Consider the following 20842-nt stretch of genomic DNA (forward strand, 5'->3'; position numbering starts at 1 on the left):
TTCTCGTTATTTCGTATTTTCCATCTTTTATCGTTTTTTTCATTTGTTTTCTCGTTATTCTCATTTTCTTTTTTTTACTTGTTATTTCCTCTTCCCTATTCTTTTTTTAATATTTTTTTATCTTTACTTAAATTATTTTGAGTGGGTTTTTTTTTCTCTTAACAAAGAAATTAAGAAAAAGAAATAAAAAGAAGCGATAATGCAGCAGATAATAAGGAATAAAGCTGAATAAAAGAAAAAAGAAGAGAAAGGAGGAAAAGAATGACAAGACAATAGGAGGAAAACAAAATAAAAACACTAATTTATCATCACGTCGAAAAAAAAGGAAGTAGGAAGGAAAAAAGAAGTGAAAGAGAAAAAAGCTAAAAAAAGAAGGAGAGAGAGAGAGAGAGAGAGAGAGAGAGAGAGAGAGAGAGAGAGAGAGAGAGAGATTGGATGCTTTTCTCTTTTTCCTCCAATGAGAAGAGAGAATTTTTCATTTATCCGGCGACAGGAGAGTTATGGGAGGAGGAGGAGGAGGAGGAGGAGGAGGAGGAGGAGGAAGGAAGGATCTAAAACTACGAAAAGGGGAGAGATATGGTGGAAGGAGAGGAGGAGAGGGAAGGAAGATGAGGAGGAGGAGGAAGAGGAAGTGCAATGAATGGAGGAAGGCAAAAGAGGAAGAGGAGGAGGAGGAGGAAAAGGAGTAAGTGTAAAGAAATGAAGAGGAGGAAGTAAGGAAAGAAATAGAAGAGGAAGAGGAGGAAGAGGAAGACGGGTAGGAAGAGGAATAAAAAGGAGGATAAAAGGAAGGAATAACGACGAGAGAGAGAGAGAGAGAGAGAGAGAGAGAGAGAGAGAGAGAGAGAGAGAGAGAGAGAGAGAGAGAGAGAGAGAGAGAGAGAGAGAGAGAGAGAGAGAGAAAGGGAGGCACTAATTTCACACCTTTTATACAGACCGACAGCTCCTTGCAATCCCCCCCTCCTCCTCCTCCTCCTCCTCCTCCTCTTCCTCCTCCTCCTCCTCCTTTCCTCCATTCACCTTAACCAGTTTTCCCTTTTTTTTCTATTATGGTCGAAAGAGGAAAACGGAAAGGAGAGGAAAGAAGGGAGGAAGAAGGAAGAAAGGAAAGCAAGAAGGAAAGCGGAAGGAAAGAAGGAAGCTAGCGAGTGCGGAAAGAAGGAAGGGAGGAAGGAGAGAAAGGAAGAAGGAAGGAGAGGATTAATTAACAAAAGAAGGGAGGAAGGAGAGGAGAGGAAAAACGCGGGAGGGAGGGAGGAAGAAGAGGGAATGGAGGGGAAAGGAGAGGATAAGACAAAGGAAAGAGAGAAGGCAGGAAGTAGAGGAGAGAGGAAGGAGAGAGGAAAGGAAGGACGAAGGCAAGAAAGAAAGAAAGCAACCTCGTAAATAGCAGAGTTAGGGCTAAAAGGGCGGCGCAGGGCAACAGAAAACGGGAAACGCCTCGAGAAAAACGGAACGCCGCTAAAGAAAATAGGTCTTGTTTACGTGCTGTTTACTCCCTTCCCTTGAGCTGGTTTGTAAAGTGTGTTGGCCTCTTTTCTCCTCCTCCTCCTCCTCCTCCTCCTCCTCCTCCTATTGATTGCAAGGAATTATGGGGAGAACTGATTTACATTATCGACGTGGTAAAGTGAGGTGTTGAAAGAAGTAGTAGTAGTTGTAGTAGTAGTAGTAGTAGTAGAAGAAGTAGAAGTGGTAGTAGTTGGTAGGAGGAGGATAAATGATACAGTATATATGGTAGATCGTAAATCCAATAAACGCATTTAAATCATTGTTCCATCTTTTCTTCATTCATTCCTTCGTTCTTCTCTTCATTCCTTTCAAACTTTCTTTCATCTCCCTTCCTTTCTAACCGATCCTTCCTTCCTTCCTTCCTTTCTACCTTCCTTCCTATCCGTTCCTAACCTCCTTTCTTTCTTCCTTCTTTCCTTCTCCAGTTCATTCTTCTTTCCTCCTTATGTTGATCTTTTTATATCTACTTAACCCGAAATAAGAGAGGAAAACGAAAGGAAGAATGATGCGACATATACTAAACAAATAAACAAACAAACAAACAAGGCTAATAGGAGAATGGATAAACAGATGAATAAACAACAAAAAGAAGCAAGGTGTGAACGTGTTTAAGAGAACGATTAGAAAGAGGGTACGAGGAGAACAGTGTGTGTGTGTGTGTGTGTGTGTGTGTGTAGCAGTGGCAGTAGTAGTAGTAGTAGTAGTAGTAGTAGTAGTAGTAGCAGCAGTAGTAGTAGTAGTCGTAGTATAGATAAAATAAAACAGATAAAAACAAGAAAAAGGAAAAGAAATAAAAAGGAAAAGAGGAGGAGAAAAGAAAGAAGAATCATCGCACCTAAAAATGAAGGAAAAGAAGAAAAAGGAAGGAAGAGAAAAAGAAAAAAGAAAATAATAATAAATAACAATAATAAATAGATAAAACAAAGTGTGTGTGTGTGTGTGTGTGTGTGTGTGTGTGTGTGTGTGTGTGTGTGTGTGTGTGTCAGGTAAACACATCAATACAGGAACAGATGATGGTATGAATAGGTAAGAACGTAGGTAGGAATATAAATGGACTAATATAGAAGGGAATGCATGAGAAGAATGTGCGGGAAGGAAAAAACAATTAAAAAAGGAAAGGAAGGAAAAATGAAGGAATATGCATGAACTAATAAGTGAGGTAAAAAGTAAAGGATGGAAATGAAAATAAAAATAAAGTAATATGCAGACACAAAAAGAATAACCATAGAAAGGAAAGAAACAGGAATAAGAAAAGAAAAAATGTAAAGATAATATGAGAAAAAAAGATGAATTATAAAAAGAAAGAAAGACAAAGAATGAGTAAAAAAAATAAGAGGAAAGAAATCAAGAAAATGCAAGAAATCAATAAGAAAACACTCAAATACAAATAAAACAACAACAACAATAATAATAATAATAATAATAATAATAATAATAATAATAATAATAATAATAATAATAATAATAATAATAATAATACAGATCGTCCGTAATATTCGGGATAAGTTCACATTTTTATTCGCTTTAAATTTAATCCTCTAAAAAAAAAAAAGACAAATTGTATATAATCGGCTCAGTGTGTGTGTGTGTGTGTGTGTGTGTGTGTGTGTGTGTACGCAAAGTATAATAAAATGAAAATAAAAACATCAAAATCACGCACAAAAATAAAACATCAGGAATCAAATCACAATGGAATGCAAACATCAACAACAACAACAACAACAACAACAACAACAACAACAACAACAACAGCAACAACAAAAACAACAACAAACACCTGCCAACTAACGTGACACAATCGCGCTAAACAAACAAACAAACACACACAAGGTAGGAAATAAATAATGCTGAGCTTTTTTTTTCTATTTCATCTTTTTTTTCTCCTATTCTACCTCCATTTTCTTGTTTCTTCTTTTCACACGACTAGCTTTATTTTCTCTTTCTTTACTTTCTTACTTTTCCTTATTTCTTTTATTAATACTTCTTTTATCGGGTAGTGTATATTTCTCCTTTTTTTCCTATTATTTCTTCATTTTCTTCTTTCTTCTTTTCACACTCTAATTAATCTTACTTTCCATACCAGCTTTATTTTCGTTTAATTTCCTTTCTTATTTTTCCTTATTTCCTTGATCAATATTTCCTTTATCAGTTAGTGTGTGCTCCTCTTATTTTATTCCCTTTAGTCCTTTCTTTCTCTACATCCTTTATTTTTATTCATGTTCATTTATTCATTCATTCTTTCGTGTCTTAGCGTACATTCCAACCCCTCTGAAGTCCATCACACGAAAATGGGAAAAAAAACACAAATACGTAGCACATATAATACAAACTTAAATACAGAACAACTTAAAGAAACACGTAAATCACACTGATGCTGAAAAAAAGGGAGGGAAAAATGGATACTAATATACATAGGGATACTAATACACATAGATATTAATACACATAACGCAGTGACGGGAAAAATGGTTACTAATATCATACACACAGAGACATACAGCAAGGGAGGCGGCTGATGGGTGAAAAAAAAATCAAATGACCGCTCCTTTTTTTTTTAATGAATCGACAAACAAAAAAAATGTATATATAAAAAAGAAATGGTATCACACACACACACACACACACACACACACACACACACACACACACACACACACACACACACACACACACACACACACAAAAGAAAAGAGAAAAAGAGGTAATTAAAAGTAAAGAAAAGAAGAGAAAGGGGAGAGGAAAATAATAAACAAGACCAGGAGAGAAAAAAAACAGAAAGGACAGGAAAGGAAAAGGTAGAGAAAGGAAAAGAAAGAAGAAAGAAAAGTGAAAGACCAAAAGAGAGAGTACACACACACACACACACACACACACACACACACACACACACACACACACACACACACACACACACACACACACACACACACACACACACACAGAAAAACAATAATAAAAAAACATCATAAACGCAAGAGGTAAATACGAGGAATAACAAGGGAGGAGATATACGATAATGACCACTCCCCCCTCCCTCTAAAAATTCAAGCCACCCCCACCGCCATAACCCCCCCCCCCCGACACAACACCTCCCCCACCACAATCGCCGCCATAACACTGCCCCCCATAACACTCAGGTGAGAAACGTGACTTAATAACGGGCAGGTGTGACGGAGCTCGCCAGGCAACAGGTGATCAACTCCTAACATACATACATACATACATACATACATACATACATACATACACGCACTTACTTTCCTTCACATTCATATATATACATATTCATTCATACATACATACATTTTTTTCATGCACATACTCATAATGCATTAATGTTATCATATTTTACTTCAAAAACTGCAAATGAAATGATGAATGTGAAAGAAAGTAATAAAGAGGTAAAATATAATAATAATAATAATAATAATAATAATAATAATAATAATAATAATAATAATAATAATAATAATAATAATATCCGCAACAAACTTTAAAACAACTTCATTTTCCTTAAATAATAAATGACAAAAAATACACAAAAACACTTAAGAACAATCAATCACATCACCAACAAAATTTTAAAAAAAGAAGCAAACTTAACATTTTTTTTCGTTTATATATTTTTCCACGTCTTGAAAATAAATAAAAAAATCAGATTCTCACTTTCCTCCATTCCTCCTCCTCCTCCACGTCTCCCTCGTCCCTCCTTTCCTTCCTCTTTATCTTCTCTTTTATATCTACCTTCATTTTTCTTATATACTTCTTCCTTTTTTTCTTTCACTTATATATTTTTTTTCCCTCCACGTCATAAATAAAAAAAATCCAACTTCCACTTTCCTCCTCCTCCACGTCTCCCTCGCCCCTCCTTCTTCCCTCTTTACCTTCTCTTCTATATTCCTCCCGGCATCCTTTACCCTCCGTCCCTCCCTCCTCCGCCATCCTTCTCCTCCTCTCCCATTACCTTCTCTTCTATTCCTCCTCCCCGCCATTTCCCTTTCCTTCATCTCCATTAGTTCCTCCATTCTCAGGTGTGCTTCCTCCGCTCACCTGAGAGGAATCACGACAGGTAACAGGGAGGGAGGGAAGGAGGGAGAGAGGGAGAGAAGGACAGGTGAGAGGCATTACAGGTGTTACTAATTACCTTACCTGAGATATTAGCAGGAGAGAGAGAGAGAGAGAGAGAGAGAGAGAGAGAGAGAGAGAGAGAGAGAGAGAGAGAGAGAGAGAGAGAGAGAGAGAGAGAGAGTGTTACAGGTAGAGGGAAGAGAAACAAAGGAAGGGGAGGAGTGAGAAAATGAAGAAGAGGAGGAGGAGAGACGAAAGAATGAGGAGGTATAAAAAGAGAAGAAAGACAGGAGGAGAAAAATACGAAAAGAATATTCAAAACAGAGCAAGGGAGAGGAGGAAGAGAACAATGGAAAGAGATAAAGAAAGCAAGTAAGAAAGAAAGGAAGGAGAAAAATAAAGAAGACTGAGATTAAAGTTTGATCAGGAGAGGATGAAGAAGAAAGAGGAAGAAGAAAAAATAGAAAGAAGTCGATTAGAAGAACGGGAGTAAGGGGAAGAACGAATGAAGAAAACGAAAAAAAAAAGAAAAAAAGAATATAAGCAGATCACAGGAGGAAAAACATAACATAAGGGAAAAAATAAGTATAAAAGGGAAAAAGAATAACAAGAGGAAGGATAAGGGGAAGAATGAATGAAGAAAGAAAAAACGAAAAAGAAGAAAATAAAGAAAATATGAGCAAATCGCAAAAAAAAAATAACATAGGGGAAAGAATAAGTATAATAAAGAGAATAAGAAGAAAGAAGAAGAAGAAGGGGAAGAAGAAATGGAGAAAGAAGAAAACGAAAAAGAGAAAAATAAAGAAAATAAGAGCAAATCACAAAGAAAATAGAACATAAGTGAAATAATAAGTGTAACAAAGGGAATAAGAAAAATAAGAGAAAAAATAAGAGGAAAAACAAATGAAGAAAGAGGAAGAAAAAAAGGAGAAATATAACTGCATATCACAACACAAAAAAAATAAGACAAAAAGAAACGCGAACTTAATCTTGTAAAAAGGAAAAAGAAAATGGATTACGAACTGGAAGACGGAAGGAAGGAAGGGAGAGAGGAAGGTAAGGGAGGGAGGGAGGGAGGGAGGTAAGGAAGGGAGGGGAGGGCAGGTGTTAGGCAAGGGGGCTATTAAACTGCCCAAAATAACAGAACAATTTATTGGACTATATTCAGATTTGGCGGAGTCTCCCTTCCTCTCCCTTCCTCCCTCCCCTTCTCTCCCTACTCCCTTCCTACCGCTCTCTTCCTCCCTCCCCTTCTACCTCTCCTTGCATACCTCTCCCTACTCCCTCCCTCCCTCCCTTCTCCCTTCCTACCTCTCCCTTCTACCTCTCCCGTCTCTCCCTAGACTCATTTTTTCTCCCTCCTCCTACTATTCTTCCTCCATATATTACCTCTCTCCCCTCCCACCTCTCTCCTCCTCCTCTCTCTCTCTCTCCCTTTCTCTCTGGCCTTCTTCCTTCCCTTCCTTTCCTCGTGTTTTATCCCTCCCCTTCTTTATTTCTTCCTTTTATCCTTAATTATTCTTTACTGTTTGAATTTTTTTTATTTCTTGTTTTTCATCTCTCTCTCTCTCTCTCTCTCTCTCCGATTACCTCCCCTCTCCATTCCACATACCTTCCTCCCCTTCTTCCTCCTCCTCTCCCCTCTCCCCTCCCTTCCATTTGTCTCTTCCTCCTTCTCTCTCCCTCTCCCTCCTCTCCCTCTCCCCTTCTCCCACTATTTGTCTCTCTCTCCTCATCTCCCCCATTCCTCTCTCTTTCTCTCCCTTTCCCCCCTCAATCTGTATTAACCTCCTTTACCTCCACTTCCTCCCCCTTCCTCCCCATCAGTCTCTTTCCTCCCTTTTCCTCCCTATCTTAACTACCTGGATAATGATATTTCTCTCTCTCCCTTTGACTCCCTTCTCCCTATTTACCTTACCTCCCTTTATTAGCTTTCCTCTCCCTTAAGCCCAGGTAAGAAGGAATATTATTTTTTCTCTCTCTCTCTCTCTCTCTCTCTCTCTCTCTCTCTCTCTCTCTCTCTCTCTCTCTCTCTCTCTCTCTCTCTCTCTCTCTCTCTCTCTCTCTCTCTCTCTCTCTCTCTCTCTCTCTCTCTCTCTCTCTCATTTTCTTTACTCTCTTATTTTATTTATTTTGGGAGGTTACTCTCTCTCTCTCTCTCTCTCTCTCTCTCTCTCTCTCTCTCTCTCTCTCTCTCTCTCTCTCTCTCTCTCTCCCCCTAACGAGGCCCCGTGATGGCCGCCCCATTACCGTAATTAAGACAATCAGATTCAGTGGACAGGACCTAATCACCTGCCTGTCCATGGCTACCTATACCCCCCCCCCCTTACCCTGCTTACCCCTTCCCTTACCTCTCCTCTACCCCTTCCTCTACTTCCCTCTTCCCCTCCCCCTCTCACGTTCCTCTCCCCTCCGCCTCTTCCACTTTCCTCATTTCCTCTCTTCCTCTTCCGTTTCCTTTCCCCTCTTTTCTCATTCCCTTCCCCTTCCCTTACCTCTCCTCTTCCCCCTTCCTTTACTTCCCTCTTCCCTTCCCCTTCTCATGTTCCTCTCCCCTCCGCCTCTTCCACTTTCCTTATTTCCTCTCTTCCTCTTCCGTTTCCTTTCCCCTCTTTTCTCATTCCCTTCCCCTTCCCTTACCTCTCCTCTTCCCCTTTCCTTTACTTCCCTCTTCCCCTCCCCCTCTCACGTTCCTCTCCCCTCCGCCTCTTCCAATTTCCTTATTTCCTCTCTTCTTCTTTCGTTTCCTTTCCTCTCTTTTCTCATTCCCTTCCCCTTCCCTTACCTCTCCTCTTCCCCCTTCCTTCCTTTACTTCCCTCTTATCCTCCCCCTCTCATGTTCCTCTCTCCTCCGCTTCTTCCCTCTTCCTTTACTTGCTCTCTTCCTCTTGTTTCCTTTCCCTCTTCTCATTCCCTTCCTCTTCCTCTCCTCTTCCTCTTCCTTTATTTCCCTCTTCCCCTCCCCCTCTCATGTTCCTCTCTCCTCCACCTCTTCCACTTTCCTGATTTCCTCTCTTCTTCTTTCTTTTCCTTTCCCTTCTCTACTCCTTCCCTTCCCCTTCCCCTCTTCCCTTTCCCTTTCTTCCCCTCCACCTCTTCCCCTTCCCTTACTTCCTCTTCTTCCTCTTCCGTTTCCTTTCCCCTGTCTTCTCTTTCCCTTCTCTTCTCTTCTTTTCCTTCCCCCTCTTCCCCTTTCCCTCTTCCCCTCCTCTTTGACTTTCTCCTCCTCTATTCCTCTTTCCCTTTCTTAATCTCTTCTTTCACTCTTTCCCTTATTTTGTTCTCTCCTCCCTACTTCCCCCTTCCCTTCTTCTTTTTCTTTCATCTCCTCTTTTCCCTAATTCTTGCATTCCTCTTTTCTCCCCTTCCCTTCTTCCCACTGTTTTTTTTTTTTAATTTATACTTCCCTTCCCTTTTTTTTCACTCCCTTCTACTTTTCTTCTTCCCTTCCCTTTCTTTTTTTTCATTTTCTCCCTCTTACCTTTCTTCTTCCCTTTCCCTCTTTTTTTTCATTTCTCTCCCTCCTACGTTTCTTCTTCCCTTCCCAGTTCTTTCCTTTCCCTTTCTCCACCTTTTTCAGTTCCTTTCCCTTGCACTTCCCCTTCCCTTCCCTTTCACCTTCAGGATCTGCTTACCTGCGCCCCGCCTCACCTGTGTTGCCCTAATTAACTTTTCTTCCTGTTGCCTCGCCGCCATCCACTCTCGCTCATTAGCTATTTCTACAGGTGAAGCCTCGCCGCGCACCTTATCAGCTCACCTGGCCGCCTCGAACCAGTGTTTACCTTCGCTTTACCTGAACACCTGTCTGATTGCTCCTCGTGTTATCATCTGCTTTGTTTTCTTCCTCTTTATCACTTTTTCTCCTTTATTATCAGTTTTTAGTCATCCTGCTGTTTTGTTTTCTTCTTTAACAATTTTTACATTTTTTTTCATTTCATTCTTTTATCTTTTTTTCATATCATTTTTTCTGTTATCCTGGTTTTTTTTTTTTTCATCTTTAACTTCCTACCTTTTATTAGCATCTTTTAGTTATTCTCCTACTTTGTTTTCTTCTTTTTTAACACTTTTTCTTTTCTTTTTTTTTCGCTATATTTTTTTTGTGTGTTTTTGGTAATTGGTTATTGGTACAGGTATTCTATGGGTAATTTGTCTGTAGTTAACCTGTAGAACTATTTTTTTTCTTTTAATCTGGTGTTTTCTTCTCCTAATTGACTTTTAATTAGTCTGTTTTTATTGGGGTTATTTTCGTCCGTCAATATATTAGTTTCGTTTAGTCAGTTAATTGTCCGTGTTCTCTTTTAAAACTTACTGTATCCCTAATTACCTTGGATTATGTAGTTATTCTTACAGGTAATTGTCTACTTTGCTTTCTTAATTCGTCCGTCATTTCATTAGTTTCTTCTACTTGGCAATGTTTTCTTTTCAGACTCTCTGCGTCTTTCATTACCTTGGTTAATTAGGGACTCATCCAGGTAATTATCGAGTCTGATCACTTAATTATTATAGTCTATCTCTTCCTTTGTTAATATTCCAATACTAGTTTATCATTTTTCTAATACGAATTCATCATTTTGTTTAGTACCAGTTAATAATTCTTTTCTAGTACGAGTTTATCATTAATTTTGTCACTTTTTCTAATACATTTTTCTAATACATCTTCTTTTATGGACATCCTTCATTTCCTTAATTTGTGTAACTTTCCAATACTCTTTGACTTCCTTAATTTTTGTAACTTTTCTAAAAATCTTTCACTTCCTTAATTTTATCTATCTTAATACCACGTTTCAATTTATATACATCCTTCATTTCCCGTCCCCTTGAAACACGTCATTATCCACACACACACACACACACACACACACACACACACAGGTAATAATTCACCCTCTGTTTACTCTAATCACCTCACCTGCAACTTCGCCCACCTGTCCACCTCCCTGCCAGACAGCCGCGTCGCCCAACTTTCCCTCTCGCCTCACCTGTCCTCCTCCTCCTCTTCCTTGTCACCGCCGCGTACAGGTGTGTCCATTCTCACCTGGGATTACCTGTCCGTCTCTTCACACTCGTCTTCGCTCCTCGTCCAATTAGCAAATCGTTCCCACCTGTGTTAAGCGTTCCCCTGACAAGTGTCTATTCCCCTCTCGTCTCACCGCCTCGCTCCTCCCCTCGGCTAATCCCCAGCCTCTTATGCTTCTTCTTCCCCTTCTTCCAGCTCCTCTTCATCATCATCTTCATTATTCTTTTATTGTTCATCTTCCCCTTCTTCCCTTCCTCATTCTCATCTTCCAGTTCCTCTTCATCAACTTCATTATTCTTTTTTTCTTCATCTTTGTTCAGCTCTTATTTCCCTCATCACTATCATCACAATCATCATTCTTATTGTTTTCATCTTTGTTCATCTCCTCTTCCTCCTCCTCCTCATCATCATCATTATCATCATATTCATCTTTCTTATAGTTTCCTTCATCTTTTTCCACCACGTATTTATCCTCCTCCCTATCAACATCATCATCATCATTCTTCTAGTTGTCTTCACCTTCTTCCCTTCCTCATCCTCGTCTTCAACCCTCTTCTCGTTATCATCATCATCCTTCTTGCTTCTGTTTTCTTCCTCTCTGTTCACTTTCTTAACCAACTCCACTTTTTTTTTTTTTACTTTATACTCATTGTTTTATTCCTCCTTCTCCTCCTCCTCCTCTTCCTTCTTCCCTTCTTCCCTCTTCCTTCTTCTGTCTTTTTCATCTTCGTTCGTTCGTACCTTCGTCCTCCCCTTCTACTTCCTCGTTTCTTCTTGTCTTATTCCTCCTTCTCATGTTCCTTCTCTTCCTTTTCTTCGTTCTCTTTGTTCCCCTCCTCCTCATCATCATTATCCTCCTCCACTTCTTTCTCTTCTACCAGCTAATCTTCCTCCTCCGCCTCGCGTACCTCCATCTTCTACTTTCCCAAATAAAGCTAATATATCCCCATCCATCTACACCTTTGTCAGATATGAAGTGCAATTGTTTCCCTTCACCTTTTCAAACTTCCTTCAATTATTATTTCCCTTTCATGTCATTGTTTTGTTATGATTTCAAGTAATGTTCTGTAATTCCTCTACACCCGCTACTAATTATTCTTCCACAAACAATAATGGGCAGTATCACTAAACATATCGTCCCCCAAGTACACATATTTGACAGGGCTTTCGTAGGAGTTTGGGGCATTTCCAGTAGTATTTTTATGGCCCTGGTGGTAGTTTGACACATATCTGACAAGGCTTTCGTAGGAGTTTGGGGCATTTCCAGGGGTAGTTTAATGGCCCTGGTTGTAGTGTGACCCTTCCTCTGTATCATGAACCTAAAAAGACACTCGTTCGAACCCGATTGACCCCATCTTTGACCTTTAGAAATAGCTGATGTGGGAGGCGAGAGTGTTTTATAATATCGACTTGTTTGAGAGTATAGTGCATAAGGGCAGTATTTTTAAACATTTCGTCGCCCAAGTTCACCTATTTGACAAGGCTTTCGTGGGAGTTTGGGGCATTTCCAGGATTAGTTTTACGGCCCTGGTGGTAGTTTGACCCTTCTTCTGTACCGTGAACCTAAAGAAACACTCATTAGAACCCGATTGATCACTGTTTTGGCCTTTTGAAATTGTTGATTGAGTGGCGGAAGCGTCTAACAGTACCAACATAAGACCCTTCCTCTGTACCATGAACCTAAAGAACCACTCATTATAACACGATTGACCCCCTCTTTGACCTTTAGAAGTAGCTGATGTGAGAACCGAAAGTGTCTTACAATACCCACCAATGTTTCAACCTCAAATAGGGACTGGCGGTGTGATAATTACCCTAACAAGGAATCGAACAGAGGCCACACGATTTGAGGGAACACACTTATCAATACACAAACACACATGAGCCTTATTACCCTTTTTTATGAGGGACAAACAGACACACACACACACATACACACAGACACGCACACACACACACACACACACACAGACAAACAAACGCTACAGCTAACACTCCACACACACACACACGCACACACACACACACACACATAAATCTCGCCTCACACACCACCAACACAAACAAACACCCCCTCCCTCCCCCCTTAACCCCTCTTTATTAGTACACCCCTCTTCCCCTCCCTTCCCCTCCCCTCAGCTCCCCTCCTCTCCCCTTCTCTCCCCTCCCCGCCCCTTCCCTCCCCTGCCCCTTTCTCACAACAACACATACAAGCACCCCCTAACTCCCCTCTTAACCTTTTCTTTATTATTGTTCCTCCTCCTCCTCCTCCTCCTCCTCCCCATTCCCCATCACTAAAGCTACGACATGGACCAACCCATTCCAGCTCGTGAGTTTGTTTGCCCCGTGTGTGTGTGTGTGTGTGTGTGTGTGTGTGTGTGTGATGAACAGTTCTCTTTATGTACGCGTGTGGCTGTATGTGCATGTATGTATGTATGTATGAATGTATGTATGTATGTATCTACGTATGTATGTGTGTGCAAGTGTGTGAATGTATTTTTTTGATCCTCTGGAAAACAAAACAAGAAGTATATATGAAAAAAAGGGGAGGAAGCTTAAGAGAAACATAACACTCTTTAAGTCTTATTCAACACAAAAATTAAAGCAAAAAACATAATAATAAAAAAAAATGCTGTACTTTTTTTCGCCTCCTTCCCCTCAATTTTCCATTCCCTATCCCACGACCAACTTTCCCCTCTCTCTCCCGTTTCTCCTCCATCCCTCTACTTTCCTTCCTCCCTACCCGCTCTTCCCCTGTTCCTCCCTTTCCTATTTCCTATCCAACATCAAACCTTCCCCTTTTCCCTTTATTTCTCCCTACCATCTCCCCCCCTTCCTACCTCCCCTTCTCATTCTCTCCCACTTCACAACACAAGCCATGTAACACACACACACACACACACACACACACACACACACACACACACACGCACACCACTTTTCTTTCTCGTTAAACTCGCCACAACATTCGTAACTCTATTAAACATTCCCCATACATTCCCCTTCCCTTCCCTACCATAAACCTCACCACCTCCCCTTCCCCCCCATTCCCCTCCCCTCCCCTCCCTGATGACCCTACAATCCTCCTATACACAAACAAACAAACACACAGAAACACGCATTTACACACAATAACATTACTATATACCCCCCCCCTCTATTCCCCATCCCCTTCCCCTCCTTTCCCCATACCCCCTTCCCTTCCTATCCTCTCCCCAATTTCCCCCCTTACCTCCTTACTCCCCTCACACCTAAGCCTTATTCCCCTTCCCCCCCCTTCCTCCTCCTCCTCCCCCCCTTCCCCACTATTTCCATATACACTCCGTAAAACTCCCATTCCCATTAACACCAGTCTATTCCCATTCCTGTTACTGTTCCCATCTATCGCCCGCGCCATTCCAGCTTTCACACCTCCACAATCTCTCTCTCTCTCTCTCTCTCTCTCTGTATAGCTATTTCACTCCCGTGTCATTTGGTCTTTCCTATGCCATCAAATCCTCTCTCTCTCTCTCTCTCTCTCTCTCTCTCTCTCTCTCTCTCTCTCTCTCTCTCTCTCTCTTCAGTTTCAATCCCTTCTCCTTTCCTCATCACTTTATATCCTCCCTCCTCCTCCTCCTCCTCCTCCTCCTGTCTTACCTTAGAAAGCCTACCTTAATCTACTCCTTTATTGCCTCCATCCAACTTTTGCCTTCTTTCCTTCCCTTCCTCTTTCCTCTTTCCTTCCCCTCATCTTCCCTCTTACTCTCCCTCTTCTTCTCCCGACGGTTTCCTTACATTTATTATTTTTCTATGCCATTATCGTCTTATTTTCCTTGTTTTCTCTATCCACTATTCATTATCATTTCCCCTTATTCTCTTTATCATCTTTCATCTCCCTCTTCCTTCATCCTCTTCTCTTCCCATCCTTTCCTCAAACACCTATACCTATCACCCCTTCACTCGACTCCCCTTCCTTTTCCCGTTTATCCTTCCCTTACTTTTCCTTTTTCCCCTTCCTTCATTCTTCCCCTTTCCTCTCCTTTCAGTCTCCCTCTTTCCCCTCCCCTTATTTTTCCTCCTTCCGCTTCCTTCACCTTCACCTCCCATTTCCCCTTCCTTCACTCTTCCCCTTAACCTCCTTCTCTCACTCTTCCCATTCCCCCATCCTCCACTCTTCCCCTTTCCCTCCCCTCACTCTTCCCCTTCCCCTCCCTTCCCCTTACTCTAACCCCTCCCCTTTCTTCTCCTCTTCCCTTTCCCGTCCCTTCCCCTCACTCTTCCTATATTCCTCCCCTTTCTTCTCTTCCCTTTCCCCTCCCTTCCCCTCACTCTTACTCTCCCCTTTCCTCCCCTCTTACCCTTACCCTCACTCTTCCTATATTCCTCCCCTTTCTTCTCCTCTTCCCTTTCCCGTCCCTTCCCCTCACTCTTACTCCTCCCCTTTCTTCTCCTCTTACCCTTCCCCTCACTCTTCCTCTAACTCTTCCCCTTTCTTCTCCTCTTCCCTTTCCCCTCCCTTCCCCTCACTCTTACTCCTCCCCTTTCTTCTCTTACCCTCCCCCCCCCCCTTCACTAATCTATCTTCAGTCTACTCACAGCCAGATTGTAGACGTTGTTAAAAAGAGTATTGGGGAATTCAGGGGATTAAGAACACCACCCCCACCTCTCCTCCCCCTCCCCCTATTACCCCCTCCACCTCCCCTCCCCAACCAAGTAACAAAAGCAGGGATTCACAAACAGAACACGATCCTACGTAACCTTAAAATAGGGGTTGTTGTAGAGGGCCCTTCCCCTTTTCCCCTCCTCCTCCTCCTCCCCCCTCTCTCATCCCCTACTAAAATACCCTCCCCTTTAATCCCTCCAACCAGAAGAGGGGGACTGCAAGGGAATTCCACCCCTATAAACATGGGGAATAGGGGTCATAACTGATTAACGCTTATTATATACACGAAAATAACTGAGATACGTGCAAGCGAGACTCATCCTTACGCGCTGGATACATAGAGACGAGGAGATAATAAGTGAAGGAAAGACAAATATAGCTTTAAATACACGGAGGAATAGAGGCGATAATTCAGAAAGGTGTGCAGGGGAATAACAGCCGTGTGGACAGGTGGACTTAGGGGCGAGAGTGTCGGGTTTTCCGGGAGACAAAACGCAACTCGAATTTATTGACAGGTAGGGATTATTTATTCAGCGAGGAACTAATGAGGCTGATTCACCTGTGCCGGGCCAGGTGACAGGTCATTAGGGATCATAAGGGACACACACACACACACACACACACACACACACACACACACACACACACACACACACAGACGAAACTTGAAACATAACAAAAATAAAGGTAAAACATAACAAACACAAAAAAACACGAAAATTTAGGGACACCCGAAAAAAAAAGTAAAAATAACACACACACACACACACACACACACACACACACACACACACACACACACACACACACACGTATACACGAAACTTAACCTAATCTAACGAAACCTAACAAAAAAAGGTAAAATCATATCCATACACACAAACAAACACACACAAAAAAAATTACCCCCCTCACATACAAACACCACTACCCTCTCCCCCCCCCCCTCCCTCCCGCACATACACGCACATACTCAGACACCCACGGCAGGCCAAACACAGGTAAATCAAAGGTAATTACCGGTATAATTTAAGGACAGGTAAATACATGGTGGAGGAGAAAATAGGAATATACAGGTAAGGGGCAGGTGTACGATAATTAACCTGCAACACCTGGGCTACGAGAACAGGTGAAAGAGGAAAGGAATGAAGGAAATACAGAAAAATATAAAAATGGTGAAAGGTGAAAAGGGGAATAGGTGAAAGAGGAAAAAAGGAAATACAGGTAAAAGAAGACCCGAAAAAAAACAGATGAAAAATATAAAAATGATGGAAAAAAAGATGAGAAAGAGAAACGGTAAAGGATGAGAGAAAAGGCAGAAAGGAGGAAAGGAATAGATAAAAAAAAAGCCCCAAAACGATGACCCCCCCCTGAAAAAAAAACATGAAAAAAAGATATGACCCGAAGAAAACATATATAAAATAAGGATGAAGAAAAAAACTTCCCCTTATTACTGAAAACGTTAAAAGCTCAGAATCATAAAAGTTCCATTGAAATGAGAGGAAAATTACAGGCATTTCAGCTTACCTTTGGATGAGCTCTTCGTGGAAATGCAACTTTTGGATCAATCTGGAAATGGGAAAAAGAGAACACGGTCAGAAGGGAACCCGCGTGAGGCATGGAAATTACGACAACAATAGATACAAATGAGAAAAAGAAAAAAAACATGGAAAGAAATATAAAATGAGAGAAAAAACATGAAAGGAAATATTCAGTAAGAAAAATAATACACATAAAAAGAGAAACAGGTCATAAGAGAACCGGCGATGATAGATAAAAAAAAATACATATGAATAATAAAGAAAAGAAAAGAACAAGGAAAGAAATATAGAATGACAAATAAAACTTAAACGGAAATATTAGATGAGAAAAAAGATGACTGGAAATTACAACAAAAATACAAATATAAAAATAATAATAAATAAATAGACAAGAAAACAAGACATGGAGGGAAATATTAAATGAGGAAAAAAAACAAGAACGAAACTATTAAATAAGAAAAAATAATGAACGGAAAAAGAGAAGTAGGGCATAAAAGAACCCGCAATGAGACGTGGAAAATACATAAAGAAATACAGATAAAAAAAATCATAAGTAAAAGAATACAATATAGCAAAAAACATAAAGGGAAATATTAAAAAGAGAAAAAAACGTCCACGAAAATATCAAATGTGAAAAAAAATACGGCAGAAAACTATCATCAGAAAAAAATGATATGAACAGAAAAATACTGAATGATAAAATAACTTCTACGGTACATGATATCAAATGAGCATAAAACATTTTCATAAATATTTAATTAGAAAAAAAAAACATGTACGGAAATACATAAATGTAAAAATGTGAATACTTTTAGAGGTCAACAACAACAACAACAACATCAACAACATCAACAGCAACAACAGCAACAACATCAACAACATCAACAACAGAAACAACAACAGCAACAACAACAGCAACAACAGCAACAACATCAACAACATCAACAACAACAACAACAGCAACAACAACAACAACAACAACAACAACAACAACAACAGAAACAACAACAACAAAACAATTAGGAACATGAAAAAAAACAAAGGAGTCAAAGAAAACGAGAAGATAAATGGCAAATAATGAAGAGAAAAATTAAACATGGGGAAACCGAGACAGGAGATGAAAGACGAAAAAAAAAAAAACATAAAAGGATATACATTTGAAAGACACCAAATAAAAAAAAAATGGTAAAAAAAAATAAAAGAAGCAGATAAAGCACATGAAACGGAATATGAAACAAGAAACAAACAAAGAACAGATGACAGCACGCCCCCAAAAGAAAGAAAAAGGGAATAACGAAACTCAAAACACAAAACAGCAGACGTAAGGAACAGGAGGAAATCATTAAGTAACAGAACAAAACAAACGTAGATCACAAAATTAGGCGGAAAACAACAGAAAATCAAAGAAAGATAACAGCAAAAGCAAACCACAAAGAAGAAGAAACCACAAAGAAAACAAGATAGTGAAAATAAAAACTCGCAGATAAAAACAAAAATAAGAAAATGATAGAAAAAAAACAGACAGAAAAGCAAATATCAATGATGACAGAAAACAGAAAACCAATGCCACTGATAACAAGACAAAAGAAAACGCATAACAAACATAACAAGAGAAACAAACACAAATAACACAAAAAAACGAACAAAAACAAAAAGAAAACAAAACACAGGATTTGAATAGAAATAAAAACTAGAGCACAACAGAAAAAAACAATCAAAACAACAACAGCACAACCAAAACAAAACAAAAGGGTCCAGATAGAATGGAAAAGACAAAAGTAAAGAAAGGAAAAAGGGAAAAAAGGCAAGAAGGAAAAAAGGCAGAGAAAAGGGATGAGCGGAGAAAGGGAGGAAACAAGAAAGGAATAAAGGAAAAAAGAGGAACAGGAGAAAGGGAATAAAGGAAGACAGGAAGGAAGGAAGGACGGAAGGAGGAAAGGGAGGAAGGAGGGAAGGAAGAAAGAAAAAAGGAATGAAGAAAAAGGATGAGCGGAGAAAGAGCAGGAAACAAGAAAGGAATAAAGGAGGAATAGAAGGAAGGGAAAACAGGAAGACAGGAAGGAAGGACGGAGGGAGGAAAGGGAGGAAGGATGGAAGGAAGAAAGAAAGAAAAAAGGAATGAAGAAAAAGGATGAGCGGAGAAAGGGAAGGAAACAAGAAAGGAATAAAGGAGGAATAGGAGGAAGGGAATAAGGGAAGACAGGAATGAAGGAAGGACGGAAGGAGGAAAGGGAGGAAGGAGGGAAGGAAGAAAGAAAGAAAAAAGGAATGAAGAAAGAGGATGAGCGGAGAAAGGGCAGGAAACATGAAAGGAACAAAGGAAAAGGGAGGAACAGGAGGGAGAGAATAAAGGAAAACAGGAAGGAAAGATGGAAAGAGGAAAGGGAGGAAGGAGGGAAGGGCGAAAGAAAGAAAAAAGAAGGAAAGGAGTGAAGAAAAACACAAAATAAAGAAAACAAAACATTGGATAAATAGAAAAAAAAATAGAACACAGCAGAAACAACAAACAAAACGAAACAAAACAAACGGGTCTTGAGAGAAGGGGAAAAAAATAAAGAAAATAAAAATAAAATGAAAATACAAAGAAAAAAAAATAATAATAATAAAAAAAGAGAGAGAAAGGGAAGCAAGACCACCAACACAAACAAAACAACTCCATAAACAACCATAAACAACCACCACCAACACAACCAACCACCCAACAAGGGGTCCGCCTATAGGAGGTTGGAGCCGGGCCGACATTACGGAGTTACCGCAGATTGTTTTCATTATAAAGATTAATTGTTAGATAAATTCATTAGCTTGTCGCGCTCTCCCGCTAATGGGCGCTCTGTTATCAGGATTCCGAACGCTTTAGTGAATTATAAGAGTGATCTATCGAGTGGGTTTTGTGCTACTGGGTTGGGGGAAGGGGGCGGCGAGTGTGTGTGGAGAGGGGTGGGAGTGTGTTAGGGGAGTGTGTGTGGGTGGATGGGTGGGGAGGAGAGTGAGAGAGAGAGAGAGAGAGAGAGAGAGAGAGAGAGAGAGAGAGAGAGAGAGAGAGAGAGAGAGAGAGAGAGAGAGAGAGAGAGAGAGAGTACTGGGTGTGAAAGAGTTGAAATGAAGAAAGGAAGTAGGGAAGACAGGAAAGGAAATAAGAAAATGAAGACAGGAAAGAAAGAAGTAATGAAAAAGAGAAGGAATAGGACGAATAAACAAAAAAAAGGAAGAAGAAAAGAAGGAAAGAAGGAATTAAGGAGGAAATTAAACACAAAATGGAAGGAATGAAGGAAGAAAGGGTGACAGGCAGGAAGGAAGAAAAGAATAAAGACAAGAGGAAAGAAAAGAAAAAAAGGAAAAAAAGGCAGAGAAAAAGAATGAGCGGAGAAAGAGCAGGAAACAAGAAAGGAATAAAGGAAAAAGGAGAAACAGAAGAGAGGGAATAAAGGAAAACAGGAAGGAAGGAGAAAAGGAAGGAAGGAAGAGAGAAAAAGAAAGAAAAGAAAGAAGAAAAGAAAGGAGTGCACTAAGAAAAAAAAAGGGGAGAGATATAGATAGATAGATAGATAGGTAAATGAACAGATAGACAGACAGAGAGAGACACAGACACACAGACAGAGAGAAAGAGTCACTCATCAAGGTGTTAGGGGCAGGACAGGTGTAGGTGTCCATATCCAGGTGAGGTGTTTAATTGCCCCGTATCAATCTTACCTGTGGCGGCATCTGTTCACCTAAGCCGCCGATCCATCAATTAATCCAATCCTCTCTTCCTCGCTCCCTCGTCCCATTTATTTGCAGGTCATTCATTTATTTATCTTCTAACTAATGACCTTCCTGCGTGCAAATTCATTACCTGGCAACCTAAAGCAATTACCTGACCATTTACCTGATTACAAGCCTAACTACCTAATTACCTGCCTATTTACTTAATCACACCGTCACTAGTAAATTAATGGAGCCTGGTCAATGGTTTAATTAGTTTACTAGTGATTTACCTGTCCTGCGCTACCTGGCCCGCCCCTGGTCACTTAATTATCCACTCGAGCACCTGTTTGTTGATTGGTTCTCCTAGTCATAACCTGTTCT

General features: G+C 40.3%; 1 protein-coding gene across 1 annotated transcript in view; it reads right to left on the reverse strand.

The window, feature by feature from the left end:
- Positions 1-16805, reverse strand: part of LOC126981702 (RNA-binding protein Musashi homolog Rbp6-like) — a gene marked incomplete at its 5' end in the record, with an annotated part of 100680 nt that extends 83875 nt beyond the window's left edge. The window contains 1 exon segment of the mRNA XM_050833137.1: positions 16764-16805. Within this exon segment, the coding sequence (XP_050689094.1) occupies positions 16764-16805 (42 nt within the window).
- Between the last annotated feature and the right edge of the window lie 4037 nt (positions 16806-20842).

The sequence above is a fragment of the Eriocheir sinensis genome, chromosome 49 (genome assembly GCF_024679095.1).
Source record: "Eriocheir sinensis breed Jianghai 21 chromosome 49, ASM2467909v1, whole genome shotgun sequence".
Taxonomy (NCBI): domain Eukaryota; kingdom Metazoa; phylum Arthropoda; class Malacostraca; order Decapoda; family Varunidae; genus Eriocheir; species Eriocheir sinensis.